Genomic DNA, 10,506 nt, shown 5'->3' with positions numbered 1-10,506 from the left:
TTGCGCCAATTCAACTAGGCCATCTTCCTTTGTACTTTCTTCACCATCTACTAGTGCTGAATATGCTCAAAACATGTTGGACTCGCTTGAGCCACCGACTTGACCAATATTTCCTTGTTCCCCGAAGACATCTCTCTCCCCCCTTAACTTGCTTCCAATACTTGAAATCTACACATTGCAGCTACACGATCAAATGCTTAACAAAATATGTGGCATATGGCCTAGCTTGTTACAGAAATGTTTTTGCCATTTGAATTGAAACAAATACCGATTAATGCAAAGGTCATCCCCAACAGCGGCAGGGAGCTAAGTGGAAGTTCTCACAGGCACGACCCGTGCACTTTTAATTACAGGTATGGGAACAACGGCATAAACACGGCCTTGGCGAGCCGGGGTGTACATGGTGAAGGCAGAACCTGATGGAACAGCCGAGAAGGCTGAACGAACGTATGGAGTGCGGTTGCCAGTGTGCCTCTTTCTCGTCTTTGCAACGTCAAACATAGCTGGCTTGGCACCGATCATACCCGTGCTACCACTAGGTGTGGAGCGTTACCTCAATCGACTAAGCCGCAGTCTTTGAGACCAAAGATCGCACATGCAGAGCTATATATCTACTCTTTACTCAAATAGAACCCATCATCCAAGCACCTTCTCGTTTGCTGCAACTCCCCCGTGCTCCTCAAATAGATCCATGCTAGATTCAACATATATAGTATGACGAACTTTATTAAAACATTAAGGTCACTAGACAAAATTTCATGGAATACAAGGCAATAAAAACTCACAAGTTTCTTCCTAAATATGAATACTATCTATGCTAACCTAACAAAAAGATATTGCACCAACAAGCAACGGATCGATCCAAACCTAAATTACAAAGAAATCATGGAACATAGTCCCGATCTAGGAACTCCCTCAAAGGTTCTTCTAGTGCCTCTGTAACAGCTTCCCACCCAGCGGTCGTCGGGTAAGTCTCATCCCAGTAGAAATTCTTTTCAGGATTCTTGCATAGGTCGTAGAGGCGCTTCCCTGAAGGGCTAACCTGTCCACAGTACCCCAGCTCGGTGGAAGCCTCACAGCAAGGTGTCAGCTTGCGCTTGAAATTGTTTGACTGCTCCGACCCTTCACCTGCATACACACAGTTCCAACAGACGTTGAATAAAGTGCATACATGTGAAACCGGACTTAATTTGCATCATGCGCGTGCAGACATGTAAAGTACGAGTACTTACCCGGGGCGTGATTAACGATGTCAGTGAAGGCAGTGTAGAGGTCCAGTATGTGGGCATTATTCTTGTTCCCCATCAGGTGTTCTATATTGTTGTTGTGCACAGTTGCGGCATAGTTTGCCAGAAGGTCGCATGTCGTGTAGTTGTTCGCACTAGTCCGCAAAGGCGTGCAGCCAATGGGATGCATGTTGTTCACTAGTACCTTTCTCACACCTAGCCTCTGTAGCTTCCCCACGTTCTTCGCAATCTCAGTCGTCACGTTCCCAATATAACTATCAATCTGCATGCAAGAGATGTTACTTGGTAAGAAGCTGGGTATATAGTAATTGCATACTGGTTAGTGTTTGCAAGTTTGAGTCTGCTAACTACTACTCACATCATCGAAGCTACTCAAGAAGGCATTGTCGACGTTGGCACCAGTCATGTAGTCACTGCCGGAGATGGAGACGAGAGCGACGGAGCTCTGAAGCTGTTGTTTTGAGATGACCCCAGTATTAAGTAGCCTCGTGAAAGCATTAACCTGTGTGGCAAGGGTCGGCACCTTCTTGTCCGGCACCTCGTAGACGCCAGCACCGCCGAAAGCAAAGGTCATGCCAGATGGGTCGCAAGATAGATGTGGCGTGAGCCTGTACGATGGAGGGGCTTCATTGAGGCCCAAGATCCTTGCTGCAAGGGAAATAAATCAATAAATATGAAGGATTATTTTTAGTACAACACATATAAGATTGTAAGGGTCAGAACTAAATGATCTAGAGCCTTGATATGATGGATTATTTTGGATGGTCTTAGATATAAGGTTGTACGTGCTCAAAAATATTTTTTCTATCTAGCATACCAGTATATATCTAGCTACGTACCGATGAAGTCAGATTGAATCCAATAGTTGGAAAGGCGTCCAGTTGGAACAGGAGTCGCAGATCCACGGGAGTTGAGATAGGAGCCATAGGGATAGCTCCATTGACGCCATGTGTCGGTCTTTGGGAGGTTGCCGTTGTCGACGAAGCCATCGCCGAAGACGAACATGCTGGACCATTGGTTCTTTGACCCCTGATCAGCCGAAGGTGTGCCTCGAGCCTCCACACGAGCCCCTGTAACGTAGATCAATCATGTCTTAGTGCATGCATGAAGAACATGACGTGGTCGAACTAACATGTATACTTGTAGATCGCGCTAGCAAGGAATATCTAAAAGCTAAAGCAAGGCAGTAATGAGTTTATGATGTGCATTACCACCCAATGCAAGGACGACGAGGAGAAGGCAGAAGACGGTCGGCATGAGCTTCATGGTTACGAGGCTCCGGGAGGCGGCTATGGGGAGCTAGATGGTTGTGGCCGTGCATGAGCCTATAGCTATATTTATAGAAGATTTTTCTGGTCGGTAGGTAGGTACGTATTGCACATGGAGTCAGCAATCCCACGTACGTACGCTTGTAGCTATACCCGCGGCCAGACTAAGAATGCATGCGTCAACGTGGAGACGAAGAAACGTCTTGGGAAACCAATAGATACAAGAATCGTGTGTAGCAAACTTTGAACGACAGGTAGATAGAATGGTGCGTCCTACCTGTACCTGTTAATTTGAAAGTCCTACAAGGCCACCTGGATTCAGGAATCCTTGTACCTGTTAACTTGAAAGTCCTACCCTGCACCTGGATTCAGGAATCGGTTGGGGCGCAACCTGGAAGTCACACCGGAGGTGAGATGCAGGACCAGGGGAGCAGCCGTGTGCTCCCCGGCGCGAGACATGTGCTGCCGGCGCGCTTGTTCTAGCTACAAAATGAACAGTAATTGCGTGGTACACACACTCAGATACTTATAATTAGTACAATCCCAAATACAATATGACTGTGCTATACAAGAACATAGTGCATGCATTTTGCAATCGAGTAGGGCATTTTGGAGACCGAGCTACATGGATACTCTAAAATTAAAGGATGTAATGTGTATGTTTATAAAATTTCAGAATCAAATACCTTGAATCACGAGCTACATAAAAAGAAACAAAATCATGGACTTTCAGAATGAATAGTACACATGATAAAAGGCCCCAGATTTGTCTTTTTTGCGTAGCTCTCATTTTAGTGTTTTTGACCTGAAAATCTACACACACACACACACGTACATTATGTATCTATGTATACGTGTATTTTGTTTAGAATTATTTAAAACTGAAAAGTTTGAATTTCGAGGCTTTCAAATTAAGTCCTCTGTGGAGCTCGGTCTTCATTTGGCATTTTTCGCTACCAAAGGCACTTTCCACCTTCCCTCATCATATACATGCATGCATGTAAAAAATACAAAAATACCTATGCCATCAAAGATTTCATCAAAATTCAAAATGCTTTATATTTCAAACCATCGGTCCGATTCAAAATTCATTTTGAGAGATACGCACACTAAAATAGTTAAATCAGTACAATCTGACCATGTTGTTCTGATCTGTATTTTGAGTATAGTTGTTAAAAAGTATGCAAAATGTTAAATAAAACCACTTGTTTATCTTGGCAAAAGTTATATTCAACATTTTTTTTAAACTTTTGTGTACACATGCATCATTTCATTAATTTTGGTATTTCCATCTTTTGCGCTGCAGTCAAATTGTTTGGGCAAGATAGTTGGCTAGTTGCTCAAGTTGTCGTGCTCCAAAAAATTTAAGATAGTAGCTCGTTCGAATTAAGGTTTGGTGTTTCCTATGTTGTTGTCTCGAGAATACGAGTTCATTCACATTATTTTTGTTTGCTTTACAAAACAGAAAAACCATGGATTAATGTATTACAAAAAACAGTAAGTTTAAGTTTTATTAGTTATTTAGTTATATGCATTTTGTACAATATAGGGCCTAATATTTCATTTTGCCCTGGACTGCAAATTTCAGAAGACGGGCCTGGTCCTACCCGACCACCTAGACCGGAGAATCAAACTTACCTACAGTTGGGCTGGCGCCCGCTCTGCCGTGCGCGTTCATGAGGTCGTGTTAGATGTGAGGTACAGGGCCAGGGCAGGAGCCTTTCATCGTCCTTGCAGGTGTGACGTGTGCTGCAAGCGCTTGTGTGTTCTAGCTAGCCTTGCTGTGCTCTGCGCCCAAGTATTTGGAGCAACAACATATGGTAGAGCACCTTTCGTTTCTTAACATCCATGTAAAATATTTTGAGATAAACGAATACTTTTTGTGTGTTGCACACACTCAAATACTTATTAGTACAACCCCAAATCCGAAATACAATGTATGTGAAGTCAATACAACACAAGATACATATGGACTAGGTGCAGCGTGCAAATTCGTCGAGAGGCAATTACAAACCGCTACATGTAACTGATTCATATATTCCTCTTAGTTCCCTATGTAGCGACTTAATTAAAATCAACATATCAGAGAGTACAATACACATATAGTATTCATTGTTTTAAAGACAGAGTATGTCGATCGAACATCAGACGGCTGTGATCTTTTCGATGCTTCGCCTAGTTGAACTGCTACACACATCGTAGCTTGGCTGAGAAAAAAACAAGAATGGTTTGAATAAGACAAAGTGTTTGAGGTGAACAGTATGTACTTAAGTAGAACAATAAATTGTTACCATCCATGAGTATGAAACTATATAGTTCACTTATTATTTATTCCTGCAGACTTCGGTTTTCCGGCACCATGAGACTCCTTATCATGCCCCCTTTGACTGTTGCTTGCTGATGACTGCCCATTCCTATTGGTCGATGATGGGGAATGAGGTCTAGGTTGATCTGCATTCACGCAAGGTCACAGGGAGATGACCAAAGTAACTTTAGCAAACTCATTTTGGACATGGAATGAAACCTAGATAAAAATTGCTGAGAAAAAAAGCTGATGCCACGTAATGTACATATGTTCACTGCAGTCTAGTGTGTTATGCGCCAATTAGTACTCCTTCCGTTTATGTATACAAGGCCATTTAGGTGGTGTTTGGTTCTCTAGTCCTATGACTTTTTCTAGTCCCCGGGACTTTTTGAAAAAGACTCTACAGGAGGTGCTTCTAAGGACTTTTAGCAAAAAGTCCCAGAAATGTCTCACCCTGTTTGGTTTGCTAGGGACTTTTTCTATTTAACAGGGCGTGCGCGTGCCCCTAGGTCATCAACTAATTAGTTAAACAGTATATAAATTACCAATCCCTCACCTTAGATTTTTGCCCCATTCCGATCTCACCATGGGCAGCTCAGAGTGACTAATAGTGAGTTCTACATTGACGGTGCCGCTGTCGTCGGCTACACCCCTTTGCTCGCAGCCGATGGTGTTAGTCGTAGCTTGATCTCCATGTCCTCTCCGCAGGAGGCATGGCGGAGGGGCGAGCCCTGTCTATGTCCGGAGGTGCTCCTAGCGTGCACGCCCTCCAATGGATGCGCTCGTGGCGCACTACCATGGGCATGCGCTGCTGTGTTGGCGACGGCGGTCGGAGATGGCAAACGCTGGCGCACTTCTGGGTGCCACCGAGAAGCAGTGCGGCGTCCCACCATCTGTGCTGCCTATCAAAGTCGTGTGCCCAGTGCATGACCAGTGGCTGATTTTGTCGGTGCCGAAGAAGCACAGCCATGTTGTTAAGGACTTAATTACGTGTAGGCTCACATTCACCCCTGCTCTGGTCATGGTTGATGGCAGTGGTGAGTTCTGAACTTGGGCATGTCCTTGTTATGTTAACGTAAGTGCTATGTATGTCTGGTTAGTGAACTTGGCTGTCAGCTATTTGGTAAATTATATATGTAGTTCCTTTGTTGGTTATGTAACCGCAGGCGTGCATTGAGAACTATGATAATGTCAGTGGTTGTGTTGCAAGGTTCTGTTGTAATATCAAGTGTTGTCCTGGTCGATCCTTATGTACACGCACGTGAAGTTCACCTTGTACAATACCTTTTTTGTAGGAAACTTTTGTACAGTACCTGAAGCAATAATTTGGCCATACATGTAGTTTAATTTATCATGTTTTTTAAGTTATAATATCTCAGCCATAGAGACAATATTTTGGCCATACACGTGATTTAATTTATCTGGAAACTTTTCTAGAATTACAAGATCACTTATTTAGGTCAAGTTTGTATGCCTTATACATTAAAAATTCCCTCCTTCAGCCAATGCAAAGAGAGCTTTAGAAAATGCAGAACTCAGAAACCTATTTTAGTTGGTCCCCTAAAATACCTAGGGTATATATTTATCCCTCTACTCATTACTGCCTCTACTTGTGCGGATGACATGAAATTATTTGAGAACTTATGTGCCTCTTGCATTCTGTAGTAACCAGCGCAAATATATCCTATGGCTATAATTCCATTCCACTCCTGGCCTTCTTAATTTATTCTCTCACACCCCCATCAATGGCCATGTAGAATTCGTTTCCTTTCTGGCTTATTCATTCCATATGCATGGCCTTCTCTCTCCCTTACTTTAATTCCTTTCCTCCGTGGTTCATGGCAATGACTATATTTTCTTTCCTTCATAAGTCATAACTCAGGAAAGGAAGTTATTTCTCTTACTTCTTTTCCTCTCGCTCCTCCTCCTTTTGATTCCTTAATAGGCGGCTTGTCGGTTTCAACTCAGAAACATATAAAACTTGGTGGAACTTGATCGAAAGGAGCGAGGTGGGACTATTTATAGCAAAGCGATCTGTTTCCTATCACATACCATACCATAGCTGAGTTGGCTCCCATGATCTATACGTGATGGCGAGGTTTCGAGTTCGATTGCCCCATGGTCCTATATTTTTTCGTTGCTCCTCCATTGATTTTAGAAAAAATGAGAGGAGGCCTACCTCGGCCCATCATAGTTTGTTCAAATAATGGGCTGGGAACACATATATGGGTCGGTGTATAAGAAAACTATTAAGCCTATGGAGAACTATGAAAGTCTCTATCCTTTAATATTTTTTTTGGCAAATATCCTTTAATATTAGGTAAAGATAAAGATAAAGATAAATGGAGTAGCTAGTTAGTTAGTACAGTAGCATGCATGCGATATAGGGGTATTATGCAGTGGTGAGTCAAGTAGGTGTGAAAGTCTCCATCCTTTAATATTAGGTAAAGATAAAGATAAAGATAAATGGAGTAGCTAGTTAGTAAGTACAGTAGCATGCATGCGATATAGGGGTACTATGCTGTGGCGAGTCAAGTAGGTGGGCTTCATAGGGCTCTAGCCTACCCTCCAAAAAAATGTATTATTTTTTTAATACTACTCTTCTTTTCAGGTCAGCCCATTAGCCCGACAGAGGCACCAGCAGAACAGCCCACACGGCCACACCAGAGCAACGAAGCACGCATCGAGGGTTCCAGCCTCCACGCACGCCGCACAATCCACACGCCGACACGCGCATCCGGGCCCCAGACCAAGCGTTCGTCGGCGTTGGGGCGGACCATGCAACCGGCCGGGGCGTCGGACTGCCGGAGCATCGCGCCAGCAGCTAAGCGCGCGCGCCTCTCCGACGACGGCGACGAGCCAAGGCGCCAACTGGCCGCGGCCAACCCTAGCTGGCCATCGACCGCCGGCGGCCGGCTGCTGCTCGGTGCGAGGCTGCCAGGTGCCAACCAAGCCTTTAAGTCGGAGAATCGGAGGCGCACTGCTGCTGTTGCTGCTGCCTGCTGCTGAAGGAGTTGAGGCGTTGACTTGTGCTCACTGCTGGCCGGCTGGGTAATTTGAATCAATAATTTCGGTACATTTGTAGTTGCTACTTGTTAGTTCATGTTATCTTAATTAATTTAAGTCCTATTCCTATGCAAATTATTTGCAGATTTGCAGAGATGAAAAGAAAAAATACGAGCATAAACAGTTTTTTTGAAGTAGTTCAAGTACTCCTCGTGCCGAACCTGATCCTATCCCAGCCAGTCCACTGATCCCAGCGAATGTGAACCCAGATCCCCTTTCCCTGGCTGTAGCGACCATAGTTCCTACTTCAACTAATGAGAGACCTGATCCCTCAACTCCAAGCAATGAGAGAAATGACACCACATTTGATGAGAGTACAAACCAACCAAGAATGCCTATACTAGAATTTCATCCAAGTCAAATTATTGCTGATCCAGGACTTAGAATACCAATAGAAGATTATGCCCCTGAAATAAGACGTGATGTGAGAAGAGCTTATTTGTTGAACAAGCGAAACAAAGCTATTGGGCATAAATTCAAGAAGACAAAAGATGGTAAAATTTGGAGATCCTTTCAGCGTGCGTGGTTTGACAATTTTGATTGGTTGGAATATAGTGTGGATAAGGAGGCTGTGTTTTGCTTTCATTGCTTCCTTTTCAAGAAACCATCCCAAGCCATTAGATTTGGCAATGATGTTTTCACAAAAAATGGGTACACTTGTTGGAAAACAGGTTTAGCTAGTTTTGAAAAGCATGTTGGTGGTCAATCTAGTTACCACAACATTGCTAGGGGAGATTGTGATGATTTCAACAATCAACGAGCAAGTGTGGCTACCAAATTCCGAGTGTACAGCAAAGAGGCTGAGATATCTTATAAAATCCGCCTAACTGCACCATTGGATTGTGCAAGGTATCTCATAACACAAGGTGAAGCTTTCAGTGGGCATGATGAATCCTCCACTTCCATCAACAAGGGCAATTTTAGAGAGTTATTGGACTGGTATAAGGACAAGAAGGAAGATGTGAAGGATGCATTTGACAAGGGGGCTGGAAATGCACAAATGATTTGTTCTGACATCCAAAAGGACCTTGCTACAGCTTGTGCGATGGAGGTAACCAAAGTATTAAGAAAGACATTGGAGATAAGAATTTCTCAATACTTATTGATGATGCTAGAGATTGTTCAATAAAGGAGCAAATGGCGGTGAGTTTGAGGTAACACATACCATCTTTTAGTGTTTTTATATTGCACTAGTAATGTTTACTAATCTGATTTCGTGATGCACGTAGATTTCTAGATGATCATGGAGTGCTCCAAGAGAGATTCCTTGCCATTAAGCACATCACATATTGCACATCTGCTGGAATTAAAGAAGCTTTAGTTGATGTGTTGGAATATCATGGTTTGTCAATTTCCAGGCTACGTGGTCAGGGTTATGATGGGGCTTCAAATATGAGAGGGGAGTTCAATGGTTTGCAAAAATTGGTTAGAGATGAAGCTCTGTATGCATTCTATGTTCATTGCTTTGCTCACCAGTTACAATTGGTGGTTGTCACCGATGCTCAATGTTGTCCTGCTATTGCTGATTTCTTCAATTATATTCCCTTGATAGTGACTCAAGTGTGTTCATCTTGTAAAAGGAAAGATGCATTACTTGCCAAACATCAAGATGAATTGTTAGATTTGATGGAGAATGGAAAGATTTCAGCCGGTACCGGGTTGCATCAAGAATCTAACATAACAAGACGAGGAGATACTTGTTGGGGCTCACACCTCAAAACCTTGCTTCGTATATTCACAATGTGGAATGCTGTGGTGGATGTGCTAGGAATTGTTGTGGCTGATGCTCGGGAACACACATGCCAAGGTGGAGCTAGAGGTTTGCTTAAAAACATGGAATGCTTTGAATTTGTGTTCATCATGTTCTTCTTAATAAACTTTATGAGCAACACAAATCAACTATCCCAAGCTTTGCAAAGGAATAATCAAAATATTGTTGAGGCCATGCGTTTGATCTTGGATGTGAAAAAAAGCTTGCAGGACATGAGGGACAATGGTTGGGAGCCTTTATTTTGCCAAGCCAAGAACTTTTGTGAAACACATGATATTGATGTGCCAAACATGGATGATCTTGTTGGAACAATGGGCCAATCCTCGGCTTCACTGTTACAAGGTTAGCATATTCAATGTTGCCATTGATGCAACTATCACCGAGATGAATCACCGATTCAATGAAGTTTCCACCGAGTTATTGGATTGCATGTCTTGTCTTAATCCAGCAAACAACTTTGCAAAGTTTGACGTTGACAAACTTATTCGTCTTGCTAAAATTTATGATGAGGACTTCACAGAAGCTGACCAGTTCTTGCTAAGAGTACACCTCCCCAGATTCCTTATGAACATTAGGAGAAGTGATGAATTTAATGGATGCCGGGATGTCCACACTTGCTCGTTTGATGGTTGAAACAACGAAACACACAACTTTCCATTTGGTATATCGCCTCATTGAGTTGACACTCATTCTTCCTGTAGCAACTTCGTCTGTTGAGCGAATATTTTCAGCAATGAAGATCATCAAGACAGATTTGCACAACAAACTATCAAATGATTGGCTAAATGATTTAATGGTGTGCTATTGTGAGAAAGAGATATTCAGAAGCACTCACGATGACAAAATCAT

At 43.0% G+C, this 10,506-nt stretch overlaps 1 protein-coding gene across 1 annotated transcript; it reads right to left on the bottom strand.

Moving 5' to 3' along the window:
- Positions 1 to 741: 741 nt before the first annotated feature.
- Positions 742 to 2,537, bottom strand: LOC119331570 (GDSL esterase/lipase At3g09930-like). Its single transcript, XM_037604733.1, has 5 exons — positions 2,459 to 2,537; positions 2,087 to 2,317; positions 1,606 to 1,895; positions 1,233 to 1,509; positions 742 to 1,128 (listed from the first exon to the last, which is right to left on the bottom strand). Exons 1-5 carry the CDS (start codon positions 2,511 to 2,513, stop codon positions 884 to 886), a joined length of 1,098 nt encoding a protein of 365 aa, XP_037460630.1. The 5' UTR covers positions 2,514 to 2,537; the 3' UTR covers positions 742 to 883.
- Positions 2,538 to 10,506: the final 7,969 nt, after the last annotated feature.

Source organism: Triticum dicoccoides, chromosome 7A (genome assembly GCF_002162155.2).
Source record: "Triticum dicoccoides isolate Atlit2015 ecotype Zavitan chromosome 7A, WEW_v2.0, whole genome shotgun sequence".
Taxonomy (NCBI): domain Eukaryota; kingdom Viridiplantae; phylum Streptophyta; class Magnoliopsida; order Poales; family Poaceae; genus Triticum; species Triticum dicoccoides.
This window is presented reverse-complemented; position numbering and strand designations above follow the sequence as displayed.